General features: G+C 42.4%; 1 protein-coding gene across 4 annotated transcripts; it reads right to left on the bottom strand.

Moving 5' to 3' along the window:
* Positions 1-2,733: 2,733 nt before the first annotated feature.
* AMD1 (adenosylmethionine decarboxylase 1) lies at positions 2,734-22,501 on the bottom strand. Of its 4 annotated transcripts, none has more exons than XM_081857367.1 (9): positions 21,891-22,498; positions 13,294-13,380; positions 11,392-11,518; positions 9,391-9,493; positions 8,385-8,427; positions 8,140-8,284; positions 7,344-7,436; positions 7,091-7,246; positions 2,734-4,785 (listed from the first exon to the last, which is right to left on the bottom strand). In XM_081857367.1, exons 1-9 carry the CDS (start codon positions 22,022-22,024, stop codon positions 4,651-4,653), a joined length of 1,023 nt encoding a protein of 340 aa, XP_081713493.1. In that variant the 5' UTR covers positions 22,025-22,498; the 3' UTR covers positions 2,734-4,650. The 4 variants fall into 4 exon arrangements, with proteins under 4 accessions (XP_081713493.1, XP_081713496.1, XP_081713495.1 ...); XM_081857370.1 differs by lacking the exon at positions 21,891-22,498 and adding an exon at positions 21,227-21,374; XM_081857369.1 differs by lacking the exon at positions 21,891-22,498 and adding an exon at positions 21,156-21,179.
* Between the last annotated feature and the right edge of the window lie 2,424 nt (positions 22,502-24,925).

Genomic DNA, 24,925 nt, shown 5'->3' with positions numbered 1-24,925 from the left:
GGACTCTGGGCAGGGACAGGAGAGCCGCGCAGCTCGCAGGCTTGGGGCGGCGGCTTCTGCTCAGAAGCAGCCGAGGGGGAGGCAGGTACAGTTCAGGCAGTCTAGTGATGACTCATAATCCTCTTGAAAATGTTACTGGGGTGTTTTTAAATATATATATCCTGACCTATAGAGAACTTTGGCGGGGAGTGGGAAAGAATTCTCGCTTGTATCTTCCGCGCTTTTAACATAAATGTGGTCATTTCGCGGCTTTCCTGCTGTTTAGCGAAGTCCTCTCTGTTAACTGTTCCCTTCACTGGCCATCATCTCGTCCCGGATACATTTTTAAATTTAAAGTATTTATATTCCGCTTTGCGTATAAAACTGCAACGCACGGTGTAAAAATTAAGCCGCCCACTGTGCCATAGTAATAAAAATAACAAGACGTACATCCAAAGGAAACGGACAAAACCTTAATGTTAGCTGCGTATTTTAGAACTAAAATAGGCGTTTTAAGAAGAGCTCTCGTAGGTCAAGTATTAAGGTCAGTAGGCTGCTTTTTAAAATAGCAGCTGCTGGGAACACAAGCCAGTCATCCGTCAAACTAATTCTTCTAATCGTAAGGTTGCAGTTTCACCTTCTCTTTTGATAAACTCTGCATGATCTCAGATGCACTCTCCCTTTTATCTTGATGTAAGCCATATACTGTATAAATAATGCTCTGAAAACCTGCACTCCCCTACTAAACTATGTATTTTAATTACACTATCTTGCTTCAAGACTTAGAATTTTAGCAGCACGTAGGTAAATTAATCTCGTAAGTTTTACACAAGCAGGGAAATAATTTAATACCGTTTCCTTGGTGAAGACAAGAGGGAGTAATTAGCAGCTGAGATTTCAGTACTGTACTAGCTCAACTTCATGAAACACACAAAAACCAAACCAAACCAAGGCTGGTATGGGATGTTACATTCATAATAAAGCTGGTTATTCATTTGTTTGTGATGAGATACATACATGAAGTGGAGAACACAAGAAATGAGAGAATAAAAGGAGTTGATTGTTCTTATTTTATTAATGCATATTTGATATTAAGCAATCTCATTTTGATTTAGTCAAGAATGTTACCAGTAGTGGCAAAGCCACAGGTATCATACACTTAATGTTACCTGTATAGGGTGTTAAAAGGCAACTTGTGTACACAACAATGTAAGGGTATTGATATAAACACCATTACTGTTATGGATTCTTAAGTGCTACTCCACAACAGGTTAGCAATACCTCCAAGATGTTGGTCTCTATTATCTATGTCCAGCAGCAACAAGTTTCAAAATAAGTGCTTACCATCTATAATTTTAAATTTGCTTTTTTCTGTTGCCTGCCAGCAATGATTGTCTTATTATTTATTGCATTTATAACCCACCTTTTTTCTCAGATGAACTCAAGTTGGTGTACATGGTTTCCCCCCTTATTTAATCCCCACAACCACCCTGGGATGCAAGTTAAGCAGAGGCAGTGACTGGCACAGGGTCACCCAGTGAGCTTCATGGCCAAGTGGGAATTTGAATCCTGGTTTTCCAGGTTTTAGTCACTCTAACCACTACACACTAGCTTTTCACACCTTATAGCCAGTCATCCACTGCATTTACCACTTCCTCTGTATGTCCACTCCTCTCATTATCAGAGCACTACCTATACAGTGGTGCCCCGCAAGACGAACGCCTTGCAAGACGGAAAACCCGCTAGACAAAAGGGTTTTCTGTTTTGGAGGCGCTTCGCAAAACGAATTTCCGTCTTGCAAGTTCCTGCGGTGTTTTTTTTCCTTCCCCCCCTTTTTCTAAGCCACTAAGCCGCTTATCAGCTGATCCGCTAAGCCGCTAAAAGCCGCTAATAGCGCTAATCCGTCAATGGGCTTGCTTCGCAAGACGAAAAAACCGCTAGATGAAGAGAATCGCGGAACGGATTCTTTTCGTCTTGCGAGGCACCACTGTAATTGGATCAAATTGCAACCAAGCGTTGAGGTACCTTAAAGAAATACAGTAACAGTTTTGTTAAGATCTTTGTGGACCAGAAACCACTTAAGATACATGACATGGTAGCCTCAGATGCAGGCACACATACATATGTAGACGATGGCAAGATTAGGGCAGAGGGATTTAAAATGTAAAAAGTAGCGGCAATTCCAACTTGGCTGTAGGCAAACTAACCATAGTAATCATTTAAAAGCAACATTGCTAAAGTAAATTTTAAACACTGCTCAGTGCCTACTTCAGCCACCCTAGAATCACCCCTCCCTATCACCATGATCTATCAAACTTCTCTTTTCTATTGAAAGCCAGAAGTAAAGGTATTGACTTTTGTCAGTCCTTTTTAGGGGAGCTGCTCATGACAGATTATAAGCAATGGCAGAGTGTTCTGTAAGAATATAATCACACACATTCAATTGCACTTGGGACTATACACAACTGCTATTTAAGTAGTGCCTTCATTCTAAAAACAAGATTACAATAATAGTCTGCCCTTTGCATTGATTAAAAATAGTACAGACAGGTAGTTGATTAGCAGGATTAGTGCTTCCAATAGGCTTAATCCTCCTGGGTCACCCTGACATTTGATTCCCCATCACAGTTATTAGCATACAAGGGGCTGTCTGGAGGTAGACAAGAACTTAACCTGGTCAAGGCTTGAAGTTGCCATGTATGAATTCAAAATAGAATTATCTAAGTCAGGGTAAACAACATTCACTCATTGAAAGAGCTTAGAAAGCAAACTTTTATTGAAGCATTACAATTTCAGGTACAGATATATTTTTGTACATTTTAATGATCCATGTCTAACACCACAAGAGAGAAGATTTAACACCAAACATCACCCCCTCCATTGTTCGCCCTAGTGTTTAAAAATACCCAATTCAGCTGCTTTCTTTCTATCCAAGGCTTTTTACCTGAATCTGCATTTTCAGTATTATTGAAGGGAACTTCAGTCTAGCAGACCTCAAGTCAACTTGAGGCACTCTTTCAAGAACAAAAACCATTTGAAAAATTGGTCCTCAAAATCTAAAGCACCCTAAACTGTTAGGTGCTACTTATAAGCAAAATTGGTAATTTTGGTAGAAAACAAATCTACTTAAAAATAAAAAGGTGTTCAACCGCTTGATATCCAACCAAGCAGATTTAGTAGCCTAGAAACACTAAAAAAAGTGTTTCATTTATAAATACAGAAGGAACAAAATATTGTCATATTCAGAGAATCAAAAACATAGCAAAGATGAGTGTCAAATTTGTAACAGACTTCCTGGTCTCAACAGCTGAAATCCCACAGTATTTCCAAGGTTACTTGAATATACTGTCTCAGAAGCTTGAAGTTTATATCCATGAAGTGGTATTTCCATGCCTAAATTGTTATTAAAAGTTGTGCATAAAGTGTTGTACTTGACTGTCTAGGCTCCTCATATTTTGCCTCCTGCAGCCAAATCACTCAGTGCCTTCCACATCTTGTAAAAAGGAACCACACGTTAATTAAGAAACACAGATGAAGTCACAATATTATTAAGTTCAGCTTAAATATCACATGCACAATGCTGTCACAGGACGTCAGTCACAGTGTGGAAGGATTTGTGGTGTTTGAATATGCAATAATAGAGCCACCTTATTTCACAGTAAATGGTAACTAACCATTTTGTGCAGTAGTTTGAATCACATTCCATTAGATGTCCCTGCCAAGTTACCAGTAAGTACCAAGCTCCAAACCAATTAGATTCCTCAACGCTGCAACTATTTGAAGCTTGTCAAATGCCTAGAGTCAGCTTAGTCTATATTGTCACAATTGTGTAAGTACCCTTACACGGATGTTCAACAATTTTCACCAGTTGCTATGTGTTGCCTTTGAACAAAAGACCAACACAGAACAGAAATGGTCTTGGCCGAAACTGAAAAAAGTTTCAAAATAAAATGACCAATGAGCAATTAAGTTTCCAGAAGTAAAAAGCTAGTGCGTTAAACCCCAGTATATTGTTTCAACTGGTTGTGAAAATATACACAGACCTAGTGATAATTTTTTATACTAGCCTCAAATTTTAAAAAGTGAAGTAGTCCACCATGTGTAAGTAGTCTTGTTCTACCAGTCTCAATATTTCAAAATTGCAAAAAGTTTGAATCTGCCATCAAAGAGTTACAAAATAAATGTCAATTAGAAATTGCTCAAATTCAAGATTATTTTTAAAATTTTAGGTTACAGCATACATATGAAAAAAGTTAGGCAACAACTAATTGTTTCAGATAAGTAGGTCCATGGGAAATCCTAATGAGGACGAAAGCCTTGTCTGTGGGGAATTTTTGGTGATACGTTGAGAAAAACTATACTGCATGTAATCCTATTGGAATTTTTACAAATGCTGTAGAGTCTCATACAGTAACATTTTTCTACATGCATTTCAATTTCACAGCAAAAGTGAAATAGAATACCTAAACACAGTAGAGAGTATTCATGCAATATATCTAATTTTTTGATATAATAATGCATACAATTGAAAATTATACTATGATTACATTTAGGGCTTTCTGCAACTACGAGGTGGATATGAAAAATATGGCCCCTTGTATCATTAACTAGAAAGCAACCACCACCTCCTCTATTGGGTATCTTTTTGCGCTTTTTCTTCATTTCTCTTAATCAACTCTGCTGTTTATTCTTGGCAAAACTGGTAAACACGAAGTTGTAGTCATTAAACTGAGCAATCTGGCGATCTAGGCGCTTAAAACCTTCAATCTTCTGGGCTGAAGAAAACACTGTGCGACATTTTGAACTCTAATAGAAAAAGAAAAAGATATTCTTCAGATACACGAATCTTGATGGTAGAATATTGAATACTAACAAATTAAGAGGGGTAACCACGTTTGTCTGTTGTAACCAAGAGCCTTAGGTAAAGGTAAAGGGACCCCTGACCATTAGGTCCAGTCGTGACAGACTCTGGGGTTGTGGTGCTCATCTCGCTTTATTGGCCAAGGGAGCCAACTTACAGCTTCCGGGTCATGTGGCCAGCATGACTAAAACGCTTCTGGCGAACCAGAGGAGCGCACGGAAATGCCATTTACCTTTCCGCCGGAGCGGTACCTATTTATCTACTTGCACTTTGACATGCTTTCAAATTGCTAGGCTGGCAGGAGCTGGGACCGAGCAATGGGAGTTCACCCCGTTGCGGGGATTCGAACCACCGACCTTCTGATTGGCAAGTCCCAGGCTCTGTGGTTTAACCCACAGCGCCACCCGCATCCCTTCACCAAGAGCCTTGTGCCACCTTAAAAAATAAATTATGGCATAATGGGCCAGAGCTCCATTTAAGTTGGGTGACATGACACACCTTTTGAGTAGGCATAATTTATTGTAAGTACAGAGAAAATGTGTGCACATGAGTTTGAAGGGGGCAAACATTTTACAATCCCTTGGCTGTTGTAACTCCAAAGAGATTTATTATGCACAAAAGCAGGAGGATGAGGCAAGTTAAAAAGGGAATGATTTACTTGCAACTAATGAATTAGTAAGCAAATTAATAATGTAAATATATTAAGTTGGAATTCATATGTAGATGATATTTAGGACTAGGGATCAACTGAAACTAGGAATGGCTAGTTCATTACAGAATTTTATCTCTTAGTTTATCTTGATGTGCTAAATCTTCTATGATTGGATCTTTTATTCTAGACTATTTGCATAACACAAATGAAAATGGAATCCAGTAAAATGTATTGTATTGTTTAGTCTTCAAAGGCTTGCTTGAAGAATATCTTACTTCCTCTATCCTTTCCCTTAGATCAGGCATGTCCAACTTCAAGTAGGCTGTGATCTACTATCCAGTAAATAAAACGGGCAGTGATCTACCACACACTCCCATTGTCATTCTTCAACTTCTTCGCTTTAGGGGCGAGGGGTAAGGCGTTGTTGGCGGCCAGAAAAACACCCTTTCTTTTCTTAGCACGGATTCACGGTTGATTCCATCGCCTTCTTCCACGTATTGCCCAAATGGAGACTACAGCTGATTAAGCCACAGGCCGCTCTGTATGGAGGAGGAAGGAAAGGCGCTCTCCTTTTATCCAGCCTCGTCCTGAACGTGAAACATCGGCACCCCCACGCCCCACTTTCCTTTGCTCCCAAGGGGGACCGCTGCACCCTCTCCCCATCGCACGAGTGTGGCCCTGTAGCACCCAGCAAGGGCCACCCAGCCGAGAGCAGCTTCCTTTTCAGAGCAAAGCAAGAGACATGTGCTCCGGAGCTCACGGTACGGCAAAAGCAGAGGCGCAGCTCGCTCCCTCCCACAGCAGAGCCCTGGCTGCGAAGAAGGAGCAAAGGCTGCCTGGCCATAGTGCAATTGACCAAAATCCATCCAGCAATCTACCCGTCGATCGTGATTGAGGCGTTGGACATGTCAGCTTTAGATCACAATACACTGTTCAGTCTATAGTTCTTTTTCACAGGAGGACACTGAAACACTCAAGGCCTTCCTCTTCTGCAATCAAGTGGTGGCCCCATAAAAATCTACAGTTCTCTCTGCAAAAGCATGAATGTTTACTACTTATAAATTCAATTTGAATCTGGAAAACATGCTTTGGATTATAGCCTTCAAATCAGTTAGGGTCCTCTAACATTTGGTGTGGTTTAAAGTAGCTCCTGTCCAGTTTCTCTTGACCATCAACATTACAAAACCATATTTTGTCTCCTTTTTGCAGCTGGAATACACCTGTTATTCATTTCTTTCTTTCTTTTTAAATCAGTGTATTTGTGTTTTCTGAAGAAACAAAACAAACATGCAAAAACTATGGCCATTGGGGGACGGGAACACTGAATGGCAATGGTAGTGGAAACAGTAAAGTTGATTGTGTGGAAGTAGCCTTTTATGTGCTATTTATGGCATTTCCAATTTATTATGGTTTATGCAATAATAAAAATAGAATGCTGTAAGATGCCACAAAACTGGGTTTGCTGTAATAGACTGACTAGGTAAACATTTTCTGGATTACAAATACAATTACTTCTGTAATGCTTGTGGATAGCTGGATCATTTGGGATTATCTGGCTGCCAAAACTAGCCTACTGAAAGTAATACAAATGTTTGTACCTGATTAACAAAGAGGGTTGTCACAAATTTTCCTGGCTTAAAAATGTCTATGACCTTCCTAATTAAGTCATCATAGGATGTCTGACTTATGTTGGTTTCAAAACTAACGTATGAGAACTCTGGTTCTGGAGTGATGTGAATAGTCCAATAAGTTCCCTAGAAGAAAATAAAGGAACCAAGTTAGAAATCTCAACATGGCAACAGTTAATAAGTGAATTATCATAGCAAAGAATAAAAAAAAAATGGCACTCACATCTGTTTTCATCCCATTCATTGAATATCCACAAGGATTGAACATTGTAGCATCAATGACAGAACCTGTTATCAGGTCACGAATTCCACTCACCTAAAGCCAAGAAAGTGTTTGTTTATTTAAGCTATTTATGTAGCTGACATTTCTAAGCAGTGTACATAAAAATTAAAAAGATAAATTAAAAGTAATCATATAAACATAAAGTCTTAAAATGCATGCTCATATTTAATCTTCAGTGTAGAGTACTGCTTCAACCGATTAATGTACGTCTGATGAATCAGTTCTTTTCACCCATGGTTCCTCTCTTCCTCTCTCAAATAAGTTCAAGGCTTTAGATGTCTGGCTGTTAATTTACCTTACTAGTTTTAACTAGAGAAGCCAGTTAAGTAGTGGGGAATACTATTCCAGGTGCATACATTTCACCATGTGTGTTTTAAGCTGATCAAATGGTGTCTTCATTGAGATATGGATGAGAGATGTAGTGAATGTTCTATTGTTGACTAGGCAACCCTAAAACAAGTCAATGTTTCTTATAGTGACTACGATAACTTGTGCTTAAATTTAGTTAAAACTAAAAGCTTGCATAGCATGTTTTAATTGTGGGGAAACTTTTCTACTCCCTGCATTTAAAACCTTTTGAGTATTATTTCTATTTTACAGACAAATTAGCTGGCAATCAGGAAAGGATTTGCCTAACGACTTTACAAGTGAGGGGCTGGTGAGGACAAAAGTCCTACATATTAGGAACTGTATTAGTCTCTGTTCTTCTCCTTCACAGTAGACAATCCACACTTACACGAGTGACATCATTTGCAGTAACACCATCTTTCATGTAGAACTGGTCCATAACTACTGGATCGAGCTCGCTCATCAGAATTTCCAGTGTTTGATCTGGCTGATTGATGACCCGACTCTCTGGAAAATCCAGAGTGTACAAGTACCTGTTTACAGGGGGTAGAGAATCAAAGAAGATAATATATAGCACATAAAAGTCAAATTTGTACTGCTCAAGATTAAAGTAATAATTCAAAGTAAACCTACCAGCAGTCAGAGTTCATACGACCCATGCAATAAGCTGCTCCATCTGTAAAAAGCAAACAAGACCAGGAATAGAGCTTAGAAACAAGGACTATCATCTTTGTTTTGAAACGCAATGTTTAGTACAGCTAAAAATTAATTCCATTGTCTAATTAGTGTCTCCATAACATCATGAGAGTAATTCACACCATACATCAGTTTGTAGCACTGATGTGGGGAGAAAACTAGTACTGCAAACTGATTCCCCAACCCCTGTAAATATTTCCATTTTGAAAGTTCATTATTAACAACAACAAAAAGGATGCCTATTCCAGTATTAGGCAAGATTGACAGTTTCAATGTTTTTATTTCATTTATTAAAATAAACATGCTAAATTAGATCACTCTGTGGCACCAGAAAATTTTCCAATGCATGCATGAAACCCCACATCACTGGCTTGCAGCAAAAAAAAATAATATTAGTATATTACTAGTTGGCACTGGAGATTTGTCGCTGTGCTTTTCTTACAGAGCTCCTAAGCTCTGACTACTTATTATAGGCATTGGTTGTCCATGTTATTGCAAAAGACACACAGCCATGCCTCACTGCCAAGCAATCTACTAGATTTGCTAGAACTACATAGCTCTTTGTCCATGCAACTGTTTTCTTTTTACCCTTTTCAGAACTTATGGTCAACAGAAGACAAGGGGGTATTATCACCCAAGGATACACATAAAAATATCGGACATCCATCAAACTGTGTGAACTGTATAAACCTATTACATTTATCATACCATAATTCTGACTAGGTGTGAAAGTCTACATAAGAGTAGATAATGTAAGAGTCAGTTCTTGACATCTTTTGGTCAACTCAGACTATCACTTCTAATCAAGGCAAAGCTGCATTTTTAGTATGATAATGATTTTATATTGGTTTACATGCTAGTTTCAACAACCCACTGCGCATAAGCCTCTTGGACAGTTGTTTATTATTTACAAGCATCCCATTAAAAATACACATTTACTTACTTGGAAATATTTCATTAAGGAACTCTACTTCTTCCTGGAAATTCCTATGTGGGTACTCTTGATGGGAAGGCTTCATGAAATTCTTGCGTGAATAAAAGAAGCTCTAAAGAATAAGAGGGGTGAAATTAAATATGCAGCTTTTCTTAAAAGTTACATTAGGATCAAAAGGAAATTATTTAAACACAAGCTTCTGCTCAGGCCTTTCCTTCTTGTCTATAATTTAATCTATTGTCAACTCAAAGATGAATGCACTACTCTGCAAAAACAAAACATGACACCAGTTTTTTCACATATAATACATAAGAATGATCTGCAAAGATTTTAAGTGGTGTCTTTAAAATACAGATTGGCAACTGCATATAGATAATGCAGGGGTTGGGGGTCACCAGAAGAACTGGTAACACTTTTGTTACACCAAGCTATTCCCTTCACTGAGTCAAATAAAGGAGAGTCCAATGATAAGGGCTCACAGAAGCCATGACCTTGATTGTCAGTATTGGGTATTAATTTCAGTAGCCCACGAATGCCTTTCAAAGTTTTACCTGTTTAGCTACCAACATTTGGTTTTGCTGCTTTGATACACCATCAATCTACTTTACTATTATGCAGCTTGGAAATCCTAGGCTTACACAAATGTCTACCCCAAACAAGATACAATGAATTGATTTGATAGCCAAGAACACTATCTTAATATGTATTGCTTCCTCTTAACGTGGATTAGTGCTATTCAGAGATCCCATAAGCACATATAAACTGAAATAGCTTTAGTATGTTACAGTGCACTTTGATGTGTACATTAACAAAGTGATTATTTTGGAAAGCACTACCAATATGCTTGCCAATTTCCAAGGTGCAGTGAGAGAGAATGACCATCAGGATGTCAGGAGGAGTGTTTCTAGGGCCTCTCCCTAGAGTGCTCTTTACATGCTGCGACTACAATTCAAGGCCCAGTGCCAGGCAGGGATAGGGCAAGGATAAGGAAACATATTACATGCTGTATTCATTACGGTGGCTTGGGTAAAAAGCTGTTTTAAAAGATTTGCCTCAGTGAGTGGGGAAAATAAATGTAAAAGCTTTCAAAAATGGCCCTGACAACAGGAAGAACAGTCAAGTTACTTGCACTTCCAACAGTTGCCTCATAATACTAACTATAGCCACTCTCTATTTTATAGTATCTGTGTGTGCTTGTAGCTCAGCCTCTCTGACAAAGCACCTTAGCTGTTTTAGTTTTCATGCAGACTTTCATGCAATCAAAACACTAGCTAGGCCACACAACAAGGTGATATTGTGCCACACACTATTCTTCTTGTAAATACAGAAAAATACTTTCATGAGTGCATTATTTCCAACTGCTTAAATAGTCTTTAAAAGAGGCCATGCAGACAATAGTGCTCTGGAACCTTAGTAGAACTTTTAGATTAAGATCACTCAGAAGTAAACTTTTGAAGCAAGGGACTGGGTAGAATAGACCTGTTGTACAGTTGTGAACTGTGCACGTTCCAGCAAGCCATGTTTAACTGAAGGGTACACTACAGCGCATCCATATGGTATACTGATGGATAAGAACATCACGCACCATCTTTGACCAAACCAGAATAAATTTTGTCGTGCATTTGACCAGAAGGTGAATTTGACCTTAGTGTTGGCCTGGCTCTCCCACAGCTTTTTCTGCTTGTACATAAAAACACAGGCAATGTTACTTTATGAAACATGCATGTGTAAAGGCAATATGGGTTGCCATCCTGCTGGTATTGGTTTGTGAGAGATATTGTATTCACTCCAATAAACACATTAATATGAAGAATATTCTTGTGCAGGATCCAGGAATCAATCTATTTCTATAAGATGTCTGCTGAAGCTTTAAACATAGAAACAACACTGAAACAAGGTCTAGCACTCTACACCTCTCTTCCTTAAATATGTAAACCACCACCACACTTAAGAAGTTCATATACCTTTCAATGCAGCTATAACATAAGGATGAGATTCTGGGTATCTTACCTGAATCGAGTCAAACCCACAGTACTCTCTAGCAAGCTCTAACAGGGGAACCAGTGCCTGCAGTAAGAGGGTGGTACCACATGTCTTCAAAATGAAACGTCTCTTGGAGACAAACATGCTACTCTCACTGAAAAACAAAATACAAGTGGTAGTGTTACATTTCATACCTGGGTAGCTTTGGGAAACTCAAAATTTATCTGTCAACTGAGTTGGTTCACTCAAAGCTGTTCTTCAGAAGCATCCCTGGGAATGTTCCCTAAACACTGGATGGGGGTGTATCATTCCACAATGGGCTTTGGATCAGGCAGAAGCCAACAGCTCTTCTGCAGGACTTTTGCCTGCATCAACATTGTGACCTGACAAATTGCTCCTCTCGCTGTTGGAGAGAAGGGAGCTTCTAACGGTACTGAGTAAAGGCCTATGTCCTCAATATGCAGATTTGTGGAGGTCTTAAATACAGGGAAGGAACACAATGACAGCATTATATACCATCTTAAACACAGCCACTAATGGCTGATGAAGTAGGCATATAGAATATTAGACAGTAACACCAATTTTCTCCTGAACAGCAGCCACAAAACGTTCTATGGGTCTATCTATGGGTTCATACCATGTGAAGAGACATGATCACATCTCTCACAAATGACAGCGAACGTTTTTTGCCGAGAGCAGGGAGACAGCCAACTGATCAGGGCTGCACTGCTGGGGGAAGGAGGACTTTTCCCTACCCAATACCATTTCCCAACTTAAGATCATCCCTTCCACAACTGCAACTGGCCCCACAGGGTGAAAAAGAGTGCATATATGTTTTCCACCATCAGACAGATATTAGTTTCAAAGGGAAAGGATTTAATTCTGAAATACTGAATTTGAAGCACGTTGAAAAGGATTACCACCCATTGTAGTATTGCCATTCTGATCTGACTTTCCTCTGCATTTTCCTCTTAGAAAGAACACCACAGACAATCCACTCACAATCTTCCAACATCTCATCTAGTTTGCCATCCCTTACAATGAAATGAATAACTATGCCAAAACAGTTTAAGACTTCTGTATTGGTGAAAACCAGCATGGTAAAGAGGCTTCAGTGTTGGGACCAGATCCAAATCTCAACTTGACTACAAAGCTAATGATCAGACTTTGGTCAAGTCAGTATTCTTGACTTAACTTCCACCACAAGACTGCACTTAGCTTCAGAATGTTTGGATGAACTTCTCATAAGTATACTTTTCATAAGTATAGCATGAAAATGTAACAAAGGGAGTTGGACAGGCTCCTTTTCTCCACAGCTACACACTCCAACAAAACTCATAACGGGGCTGTTCTGGGCTGACCCTCCCCTGAGTATCCAAGCAACTCTACCCTATCTGTAGCCAAGAGGTGGCAATAAAAGACTATCACAATATTTATACCATAGTACATATGCAGCCCAAAACACAGCATAATTTTATCAGAACCATCAACCTGTTCCAATTGAAGACCATTTGGGTAGCTGCAGAGCTGAGTTGGTGCTTGTTTTTTCAAGCAAGCATTTAGATTTGGAACTGATGGCAGAGGGTTGCCTCCAGCTGCCTCCATATGTACAGGGATGTATATGATCAGCAGAGCAGAGTATACTATAAAAGGGGTTTTTTAATAAAAAAAAAGCTGTGGTGATCAGAACTGCATAAAACACTATAAGTGGGTACACAGACTGGAAATAGTAAGTATATTTCTCAACACTGACTTTTTCCTCACTTACAACCACAGCACATGAATTCATGTTTTCATTGAGTTTTCTACTGGACCACCAAGATCTTACCTGACTAGTAAAGCCAACAGACTTATCAAGCAAATACATAACTTTGAACCTTAATGATAAGATTGTTTCTAAAGAGCTATGTTTAACCTTTGTAAGCTTACCTGAGTACATAAGCTTCCTGCTTGTCAGTTTTTGTCACACTTATGATCAAACAATGCACATTCTCCAAAAGTTTGTCCCACTCAAATCTGTTAGGGAGAGTAAAGTATAAAATTTTAATTCAAGCAGAATTCCAATACGACTACAACATTACTATTTCAAGCCATAAACGGGTAGTACAAACAAGTCCATAGCTGTAGTGTCCAATGCCTTATTTTCCTTCCTAAGTGGTTTGTAGATTCTGTTTAACTACATGAGTAGTAACATAATGACCAGCCTCAGCATGGCTTAGATGTAAGCCATAGATGTAAGAGTAATAGTAGATTGCAATTCAACATGTTGCAGAACATTTTTTCTTTTGTGAAACTTTTGTGTGTGAATTTTAGTATTTGGGCACTCAAAGCTACTGGTATCTGAGTATTAGCACTTACAAGCCATCACATGCTTTTAGAATTAGAATATAGGAATGCTGCAAAAGCAGAATAAAGCCTGAAGTTTCAGCATAGGAGCCTGTTTCTGGCCTGGCTATGGCCTCACACACTGCAATGTGACACTATATGGCATGGATGAGGAACCTGTTGCCCTCCAGATGTTGTTCAACTATCCCTGACCATTGGCCATGTTGGTTGAGGCTCATGCAAGTTGGAATGCAACATCTGAAGGACCACAGGCTTTCTGCCACTGCCATCTGGTGAACACAAGTGCATCTTTCAAGGCTTTATAGTCCAAGCCATTCTTCACAACACATTGAAAACATTTTGCAAACCTGGAAAACATCGCCATAGACAGGACACAGAAAGAACTAAAACAGAGTCTCATTCAGTTATGAGGTTTGTCACAAACTGGAAGTATGAAAAATTGTCTCAAAAATTAGACAAAAGTGAAATGAAAGTTTTGGCATGGTGGCTAAATAAATTGCTTTTAAAGGCTCACTTTAAAATTTATTTTTAAGGTGCTTCTTAAATATATTTTTAATTATTTCCTTGAACAACCACTCGGTTAATATTAATGTTTTCCCTAGAGATCTCTGAACTGAGTAAGTGCTTTTCTTAGGTACATTTGAGTTAAAATGAGATTTTTCTATGTAAAATAATTAAAATGATTATTTCTCATATACAAATATGTACACCTCTACCTACCAAACATAGGTATTTCTTTTGCACTAGATGAAAATAAACTACTCGTGTCTTCTTATTAACTATCAATCATGGACATTTATTTCTGCTTGCTTTTTTGGCAGGGGGGATGTGCCAAGGCAGAGTGAAGCAGAAACACAAGTAATATGACAACTGTCCAGTGCCCCAATTCCAATATTCCCTTAATTATTGATTATTGTCATGGCTGAATGTCATTCCCTCTAAAGGTAAAACAGAATGCATGCAAAAGGTATACAGTACAATGAAGAGATGCAAAAGCAAAATAAAACAGTGTCAATAAAAGTACCGTATTTTTCGCTCTATAACACGCACCTGACCATAACACGCACATAGTTTTTAGAGGAGGAAAACAGGAAAAAAAATATTCTGAATCAAATGTTGTACTAAACTATTTAATAAACAACCGGTATATCAGAATCATATTACAACCATGTAAAGTGAACAGCAGTCAACAGTGGCATTAAGAACCATCATCACTGTCATTAACAAATGAAGAGAGAATTTTAGGTTCGAGTACTCTTCTAGTCTTCTGTGAACCCCAAGAACTCATCAGTGCTAGAGTCAGAATCTATGAAGTTCAGCTGCTCACAATCACTGGCATCACTTTCTTCGCCATCTTCATATAAAATCTCATCTTCTTTTGCATCCAAACCATTGCTAATGCCACATTTTTTGAATGACTGTGCAACGATTTCCTCCTTCACCAAGTGCCATTATGTTTTCACCCCATTAAATATTTGAGGGAGTCATCCCCCACCCCCCATTGTGGTATGTGAGGTGGGGCTTACCTGGCTGCCCCCCAATATTGTTTTAAGTTGGAAGAGGAAGGGAGGGAGGGAAGGAAGAGAGAGGGGGAACTCACATTTGTGCAGCTGCCTTGCCTCGAACGGGAGCAAAAAGAGGAGGAGGAGACACAGGGACACGAGCCTTGTAAGCCGCTTTGTTTGAATTTACCGGTGAGGTGCTGGGGGATGGACGGAAGGGGATGCCCTCTTTGTCCCTCCTTCCAGCTCATTGTAAAGAAAGCAGAGCCGCTTACATGTGTGTAAGGGAGAACCATAGAGCAGGCAGACACTGAGAATCTGAATGCGCTCAGCTGTTGCCGGCTTCCCTCCCAGCGACGGAGGAGGAGAGGAGAGGCTGCCGAAAAGCCATAGAGTAGACAAGCCAGCAAGCAGGCAGACAGGCTGTGCTCAGCTGTGCCGGCTTCCCTCCCAGCGACGGAGGAGGAGAGGAGAGGCTGCCGAAAAGCCATAGAGTAGACAAGCCAGCAAGCAGGCAGACAGGCTGTGCTCAGCTGTGCCGGCTTCCCTCCCAGCGACGGAGGAGGAGAGGAGAGGCTGCCGAAAAGCCATAGAGTAGACAAGCCAGCAAGCAGGCAGACAGGCTGTGCTCAGCTGTGCCGGCTTCCCTCCCAGCGACGGAGGAGGAGAGGAGAGGCTGCCGAAAAGCCATAGAGTAGACAAGCCAGCAAGCAGGCAGACAGGCTGTGCTCAGCTGTGCCGGCTTCCCTCCCAGCGACGGAGGAGGAGAGGAGAGGCTGCCGAAAAGCCATAGAGTAGACAAGCCAGCAAGCAGGCAGACAGGCTGTGCTCAGCTGTGCCGGCTTCCCTCCCAGCGACGGAGGAGGAGAGGAGAGGCTGCCGAAAAGCCATAGAGTAGACAAGCCAGCAAGCAGGCAGACAGGCTGTGCTCAGCTGTGCCGGCTTCCCTCCCAGCGACGGAGGAGGAGAGGAGAGGCTGCCGAAAAGCCATAGAGTAGACAAGCCAGCAAGCAGGCAGACAGGCTGTGCTCAGCTGTGCCGGCTTCCCTCCCAGCGACGGAGGAGGAGAGGAGAGGCTGCCGAAAAGGCAGCAAGAGCGGCTCCTCCCGCCTGCATTCGCTCCATAACACGCACACACATTTCCCTTTATCTTTTAGGGAGGGAAAACTGCGTGTTATGGTCCGAAAAGTACGGTAGCTGTAATTAACATGATGTAGTGGTCAGATATACACCACTGTTTTAGAAATATATGTATCAGATGGTGACGTACCAATGAGTGTTTCTCCAGTCTGCAAATGTGTGTCCAGTCCCAAAGAGTTTGGCAACCCTACCCTTAGGATAACTTAATGGAGTACCATAAAAATACTGAAGCACCATCAAATGTACACATAACCTACATAACTCATAGCTGCCTATAGCATGATAGGCTTAGTTTTTTATATCAGAGTGTTTGGACAAGCATTTGGCTTCTAGTTACTAGCATGTTTGCTACTGCAGTATTTAGAACAAATGACATCTTTTTAGCCTTACCAGTTTTCTTACTATTCATAGACTGGTAGTGTTTTAGATCACAATTATGAAAGGGATTTACTTTTGCCTGAGCAATTGTACCAATTTTTTCAGTAAGAATCAGGTTTCAATTTAATGTAACAAACCTTTGTCCATACTAAGCAGATTCTGAATAGCCATGTTTGAGGGGAAAGCCTTTTTATTTTCTTGTCTTACACAGAACTTTTGAGTTCTATGAGACGTCTCATTCTATATCCCAATAACACTTTGGAATCAGTTCCATTGACATATTGGCTTCCAACATATGCCTTGGCAGACAGTAAGCTAAAGTTCTGTTTATTTGCTCAGCTCTTACTAAATAAGATCTGGAGAAAGGAAACTGATCCTAAACCTCCACTGCCTTGCAGCTATACTCATCCATGAAAAAGGCTCCGGGACTAAAATCTGAGGAAAAATCTGCACCTGCTGCCTTGCAAAACATCTATGGGAAAAGAAAAATCTAAGGAGTAAATCCTACACAAATCCAGAGTGGAGTCCTCATAAGATGTCTTGTACACCTCCTGGCAACTCCTGCAATCAAGCTGGTCCAAATGCATTGCTCTGCTTTCCTTTGGACAGTTTTCTTATGAATAGCTCTAAAGGAAGGGAATGCTATGCTGGGGGGGGGGGGGAACATGCTGCTCCACTGGAGTTACAGATGGAGCAATAGGATGAGGGGCCGCCATATTTCTTGCTTAGTAAGGAGGTGTAATTGAGAGAATTTTATGCTAGTGAGGACCACATTGCACATGCTGGTGCACTTCCTTCCTTTATAATGCAACCTCTCTGTTCCTTCTTTGCATAATGACCCACCCATAAGAAGCAGGAGTCAGTGGCTCACACTTTTTAACAACTTTAACTGCAGCAGAACCATAATGTTCAGGGATCCACAACTTATTGGTGGTTGACTAACAAAGCTGCAGGATGGGTCTTGTCTGTGATATCACACTAACATCCCAGGCAGTTGGGAATACAGTGGTACCTCAGGTTAAGAATTTAATTCGTTCTGGAGGTCCATTCTTAACCTGAACTGTTCTTAACCCGAGGTACCACTTTAGCTAATGGGGCCTCCCGCTGCTGCGCAATTTCTGTTCTCATCCTGAAGCAAAGTTCTTAACCCAAGGTACTATTTCTGGGTTAGTAGAGTCCGTAACCTGAAGCACCTGTAACCTGAAGTGTCTGTAACCCGAGGTACAACTGTACCTCTAGCTTTGCATAACTGCAGGCACAAATCCCCCTCACACCAACTGAGGAAGTGAAGACTCAGCAAATAGTGAGAAGCCTTGCTGCTTTCCAAAACGCTCCAAGACACAGCCAGTAGCCTTCTCTAGGCTCCAGACAAGTGAACTGTAAGTGGTGACTACAGGTTCTGCTCCCTGCCATCAACATTATCTGCTCTATAACAGCATCAAGCAAAATGTGATGCTTCCTCCTCCACAAAACAAGTGCAGAAGAGTGGCAACAGATTTAAGTCCATCCTGCTCTGCTGCCTTGTACTTTGCACTTGTTTTATTTATTTATTTCATTGTGGGTTTTATAAACAATAATAATGTAATACAAATAAGTATACAAAGTTTTCTCATGTCGTGTCAAAATAGCATAATAAATGTGGGAAAATATCTACAACATATGTTTCATTATAAGTGGTCAATGTACACAAGTTTTTGGTTCATGAATTGGTTTAAAACAATTAGGAAGAAGACGAAAAAAGAAAGGAAGAGGAGGAGGGGGAATGGTGAGTGGGGTGGGGTCAGGTGGTTATGCTTCTATTATTCTACTTAGGGGGGCTTGTCAGTGTTACTTGTATGGATTCTCTTACTATGCACTTGTGGTGAGAGAGGTTGGGGGTGGCTTACGGTGTACTTTGAGCTTGTTCAAGCAAAAAAACTGTTTCAAGATGGCTGCTACTGTACATCAACCTTCCCACTCCCTTAAAATCAGAGCCAGTTCAAAGAACTATCAAGAGATCTTGGACAGACAAAATGAAGTACTTTACATTGTAGAGAGTTAAATTATGGGATTTCCTATCATAAGATGTAGTGATGACCACTAACTTAGGACAGCTTTAAAAGAGGATTATACAAATTAAGAGGATAAGGCTATCAATGGCTAGATCCTACCTCCAGTATTGGAGGCTGTATGCCTCTGAATACCTGTTGCTGAGGAGCACACGTGGAGAAAGTGCCTAGGGTAAAACCCTGGTTATGTTTAGACCGAGGCGCACATTCCCTAATGAGGCCTCCCGTCGCCGGTGCCCTTCCACCATTTGGCTTCCATTCCTAGACCGAGGTAAAGTTCGCTAACCGAAACACTACTTCCGGTTTGTATACCGAATAGTTCATAAACAGGGCTGTTCTTAAACCAAGGTACCACTGTTGTACAGAATTTTAAGTTGGAAGGGATCCAAAGGATCATCTAGTCCAACCCCTTGCAATGCAGGAATCATAGTACACATAAACTTCACTAGTGATCCACAACAGCCCCTGCCCGTCAACTATGTGAAATTTTAAGGTATATGTGTAGATATTGGTTGGCTTGATTTAACTTAAGTTCTGTACTAGTATTCTTGACTTCTGAAACCTGCCATGGTCTTAGATTTCTGGCCAACTGGTAACACACTGCAAACAAGGGGGAGATGGATGTAATGCGTTTATTAAGAGGTTTGCATGCTGCCGATTCTGTCCTAGCTTTGGGGTGTTTCATATACAAAAGGGACACACTTGAAATGCTCATATGCATGGGTAGGTGCTTACATTTTTCATTTATGCCTCTTTATGAGGGGCACACACCTGCTCCTGTAGACTTCCATAAAACAGGAAAGTTGTATTTGTTTCCAGTACTATTATATCAAAGTTATAGGTGAAACCTCAGATGGCTGGGGTATAAATAATAAAATTTATTATTATTATTACTACAACAGGTACTGTTTTTAAAAATCTGTTTTTAACATACCAGGTTTAGAGAATCTCCTAAAAAGTATAGGTCTTAAAGGAAGTTTCATAACCTCAACTATATTACAGGTACTTGTTTCTAGACTACATGTTGATCAGATTGGATATTAACTTGTTTTAGGATTAAATGTTTCAATGCAATAGCCAAAACTACAAAAAATTGTTTCACCAATGTTGGGCCAAAACGTATTTTAATACCACTGACAAACAAGATTGGCAACCACAATGTAGATAATTTGCCATAGGAGTCCAGGTGTGTTTTGAATTCTCAAATAGCTCAGTTTATAGAAGTGTGAGCTATCCAGAAGACTTGATTTGAACAGGGCTCCCCTTGCCCATCACTTTTCTCTGTCTTGTTTCAGCAAGTTAACCTTGTCAGTCATTAATTCCCACTCTGGTTCCTATGCTTAACAAGCCCCATGTTTCAAAGTTCTACTAAAAACTAGTCAAGAGAGAACTGTCCCTTTCACACACAAAGCAAGGAAGATGCAAGCACATGTACATTTCAGGCTGTGCAGGGCTCAGCCCTTCCCCCCACTACTCTGTTGGCTGAGCTGGCGCTTCCTCCACATTCCTGAAATGCCCACTGGATGACAGGCCCAGGCCCAGCCCTTAAAATGATACTGCAATCTCATTGGCCTGAGCTTGTCAATGGGGAAGGAGAGGCCACCACATCTGGGGCGCGAGCCAGAAGCCTCACGTGTGATCTCGGTTCCAGCCACATTTTTCAAAAGATAGGAGGGGCCTCTCCCCGCCCCAGCGCCCAAATAGGAGAAAAGCCAATCGCGCAAATAAGAGCCGCCCCGGCCACTGCTCTCCTCGCCGGAACGTCCCTATGTGGCCCAGAACACTAGACCTGTCCCAGTCAGAAGCTGAACACAAGACGGTGCGAGGGCTAACGCTCCGCAGCATTTAGTAAGGCCCGCTAAAAGCGTCATTTCACAGGTAGCTGACAGACTCGATTAACTCTTCCACAAAGCCAAGTTCTGGGGCTGACAGAGACAACCAAGCGCCCGCTCTGTCAGAATTTGGTCCGAGATTATCGAGGCCAGGTTGGAACCACGGCGCCAATGGAGACGACACAGGCACGCAAGGCTGCTCGCTCGCTCGCCCTCCCGCCGGGGCGAGACCGGGGTAACGGCGGCCGCCGGTGCAGCGTTCGGAGGCGGAGGCGTTAGACACGTGTCCCGCCGTCACGTTACTCTCCCATGAGGAGCTTGCGTGCTCTCAGCCGCGGGCAGTGCCCAGTTCGCACACGAAATATGTTTCAGACGTAGACGCCGCTTATACACGGGCGAGCAGGTTTGCCGGTGGCCCCGCGCGCGGCTAAGGTTTCATGCGCCTCCCACTCTTCCCCGAAGGCCCAGCCAACCGCCGCCCGCCCCGACCATTACTAGGGCGGCCGGCAACGACTACACGCGGCGATGGCATCGCTCCGCGCTACCTCAGAGCAGGGGCGGGGGAAGAGAGGAACCACGCGGACTGAGCTGAAGTCGGAAGCTCTCCCGAAGGCACCTTTTTAGCAAGGTCGTTTAAAAGGACCGGCGCGGAAGGTCACATTCCGCCCGTGCAAGGTCACCCCGGCTCTTCCCACCACCACCAAGTTCCTCCACTCGGCCAACTTTTTCCTAGGGCTGCGCGGCCTGCTTGGAACTCGGACGCAGGCCTGCCCGCCAACGGCCGTGCATGGAAGCCAGGCCCGCGCGCGTGCCGAGGAGGGACGTTGGTGGCGGTTGGCGGTTGTTCGTTCTCGTGCCTCCCCCCTCCGCCCGTCAACGCCCAGAGAAGCCGGCGAAACTCAGCGCGTCACTTCAATGTCCGCCGTATCCCTCCCTCTCCGTCGGGCCAGCCCCGCACTGTCCCTCCTTCCCGTCACACACTCATCCACACATCGAGCTGCGCTCTGAATGGAGCAGCCGCCATGCCCTTCCCCTCTGCTGGCCATCAGCCTTGTTCACTTCCCGCCCAGCGGAGCCGGCATCGCGGCAGTCCTCTTGCCAGTGCATGTGCGCCACCAGTCGGGCATGTTCGCTCCCCCCTCCCCTCTCGCCACTAACCCATCCATGTTGCTTCTCTCCCGCGCCCGGCCGCCCTCCAGCAGAGCGGACCTTCCCCTTTTTCGCCACCACTCCGATCGGCCCCTCTGGCTCCCTCCCGTCTCCCCTCGCGAGCAACTAACCTGGGGATGGTGCGGAGATCGCCGGACCCATTGGTTTGGTGCGGCTCCTGCGGCGAGGGCTGTTGCCAGGCGAACCACACCTCCAGTAGCTTCTCAGTCCCTTCGAAGAAGTGTGCACCGTTCTCCTCCATCATGGTGAGACAACTCCGCAAAAACCAACAACCACAGAAATTAAAACGACAGACACCCCCGACCAAACTGCTGCTGCTGCTGCTGCTGCCGCCGCCCTCCTCTTCACCTACACACCGGCCAAGGCTGGTACTGCTGCTGTTCCGGGCCGCGGCGCCTTCACCGGGTCTCAGCCCGTCCCAAACAGGTTTCACCTTTGACGGGGTAGTAATCTTATATTAGGCTATAAGAGAAATATATAGATAGATATATATACCAGAGAGCGGTTGCGGGAAAAGTGGCGGGTTGTTACACAGTCCTTTGGGGTAGGGGAAGGAGGGAGATGGAAGGAGAGAAGTGCGGAGTAGGCAGGCGTGCAGGCGATGCGGTTCGGTTCCTTGTAGTCCGTGTGTTCCCCTGTTACAGAGAAAAGCACAGAGCGAGCGCTAGCTAATGTCGCCGGCCATACTGTGGAAGCGAAGAGGAATGAAGCACGCAGCAGCTTTTATATGCACACAGGTATTCGAGTCCCTTCCTCCGCAGCGCCGCCATTGGGTCCTTGCTGGTTAGTCCCGCCCATCTCCTTCACGGATAGGACGCTCCAAGATGTCTGTCAGGCGACACGGGCTCGCCCCGTGCTACTGACGGTTCCAGCCTGGGCGCCCGAAGGCGAAGCGGACGGAGGCAACGTCCCCGGCTGGCACTCGCGGGAGCCAGTGGGCGAAAGAGGGAGAGAATAGCTGCAGAAAGAATACAAAGAAACCGCACACAGCTGCGTAGCAGCAGAAAATATGTTTGTGGTTAGAAGAGGGGGGTTGGGGTTCTGTTCAGGAGAGAAGGTATAAAGGTACTGGAAAGCTGACATTTGTTTTCGTGAGCATTTTGGACTACACTTAAATCATGAGTGCCTGAGGCATGTTGCTGGGACCTTCTGAAATATGGCTCTTTCAGTACAAGCTAAAGGTGGAAAACAGCAATGTGTGACAGACTCAGTATATTTGTGACAAATGGAAAGTATAGGGTGTTGCCTAATATATAGAACCTTGTGTATAAAATATACTATTGACCTCTCTGGGAATTATCTCTGAGTAAACATGCATAGGACTGGACTGCACCTGTAACTCAGGAACAGGAAAGCTATAGGAAACCCCCTTGTTCACTGAAGCAGCTGTTCAATGATTTTGTCCTCTGCAAGCAGATTAACCAGCCATTTACAATGATGTATTTCTACCAAACCCACTGGGATTCCACCAACAGTAAGCAAATCTTCCCCAGTTTAATAGTATATAAGGGCATTACTGCACAGTCAGTCAAAGCATAATTCAACATAATTCAATGCACTCTGATCATGCTTCCATTTAGGTATATCCTACTGTGTTCAATGTGCATACTCCCTAGTAAGTATGTTTAAGATTGCAGTTTTATGTTTAACTTCAGGTTCTTTTCAATGCACAATAATCCATGAATCTGCACACAACTTGGAAGAGCATAGTTATGCTGTGTGACAGTGGTCCTTAAACTTTTTTGGGTTACAGACTCACTTGAGAATCTGATGAAAGCTACAGACCCACTTCCCAGGAAAAATGCAAATATGCGCAATTTTTTTGCTTACAGTTGATTTTATTGCGTGGGTGTGTTTTGCATCCATAGGCCCTAGGGCGAGAGGGAGAACTTACAGTTTCACATAAAGATAGGGAATCTACTGAGAGCTGATGGACAAGCTTCAGTGACATACAGTTACAATCTTATATTAACCCAGGCATGGCCAAACTTGGTCCTCCAACTGTTTGGGACTACAATTCCCATCATCCCTGACCACTAGTCCTGTTAGCTAGGGAAGATGGGAGTTGTCCCAAAACAGCTGGAGGGCCAAGTTTTGCCATGCCTGTATTAACCTATTTGGCAGTAAGCTTCACAGTAGGGCTTATGAGTAAGCAAGTACTGTATAGAATTATGCAGTGTATTGATAAATAAAAGGGGGGAGGTAGTTGGTTGAGAATTCTTGCATTGGGATTTTCCACAGGGCTGCCTCAAGACAGTTTCCTGCCTGAGGCAAAGGACAAGATGATGTCTCCACCATTCCATGTACAGAAGCTAATTGGACCAGTAATGGAATAGTGTCTTCCACTGCACCTGAGAGTACCAGGCTAGTTAGGGGAGCGTGGCACACAGAGCTCTGCCTTTAACAGAAGAGTACAGCTGTGGGATTCAGGAGTAGAAGCTAGAGGACTACCATTGCTGCCCCACAACATATTGCAACATGAGGCAGTTAACCTCATTCTGCCTAATGGTAGGGCTATCCCTGGGCATCCAAAATATATTTATTTTAAAATAATAACAAATGAAAGTTTATGAAAGTTCCCGAAAGTGTGGAAAGGGGAAGATAAGCATTCTGTTGCTAATTTCATCACAGGAAATACCCAATAGCCGCCACTGAAACTTGTAACTGCATCCCACACAGTAATCACAATGGCAATTAATCCACTGCCTTGAGCTATTGTATTTCCCCAAATGAGACTGTGTGAATTAATGTATCTAAAATTAAGCTACTTCTACATCTGAACAGTGTATGTGTAAGGGGCAGGCAAACAACACAAGCTTATAGGGAGGCTTTTGCATCTGAGAAAATATATTTTAATTCAGGGGAAATTATGACAGTGCACACAAGATTTCCCTGGGAAAAGCATGAACAAATGGTTACTTCTGATCTGAAAGCAGAAGACAGCAGAATTGTGGGTCATAATACAGTATTTGTTTTCTAAATTAAGATAGCTATCCTATGATGAATTAGTGGAGGATAAAAGTACCTCAGGAAAAGCTTAACATGTTTTGTATGTGAGAGGGAAAAACAAAAAAGTAAAAAGACGTGTTGAGGTTAGAAGTGAAAATGTCTCAATGGGAATTAAAAGTAGACATGTGTACAAGAA

The sequence above is a fragment of the Podarcis erhardii genome (genome assembly GCF_964252035.2).
Source record: "Podarcis erhardii genome assembly, chromosome: 3".
In the NCBI taxonomy this organism is placed as follows: Eukaryota; Metazoa; Chordata; class Lepidosauria; order Squamata; family Lacertidae; genus Podarcis; species Podarcis erhardii.
Note: the sequence above shows the minus strand (reverse complement) of the source record. Positions and strands in the feature narration are given on the sequence as shown.

Bases quoted from the DNA above. Each gene is read 5' to 3' on its own strand.
- AMD1 (XM_081857367.1), bottom strand. From the start codon at position 22,024: ATGATGGAGGAGAACGGTGCACACTTCTTCGAAGGGACTGAGAAGCTA. The intron at 8,285-8,384 runs GTAGGTTTACTT...CCCTGTAAACAG, and splicing joins CGTATGAACTCTGACTGCTG to GTACTTGTACACTCTGGATT. The intron at 7,247-7,343 runs GTGAGTGCCATT...ATTTTCTTCTAG, and splicing joins TGAATGGGATGAAAACAGAT to GGAACTTATTGGACTATTCA.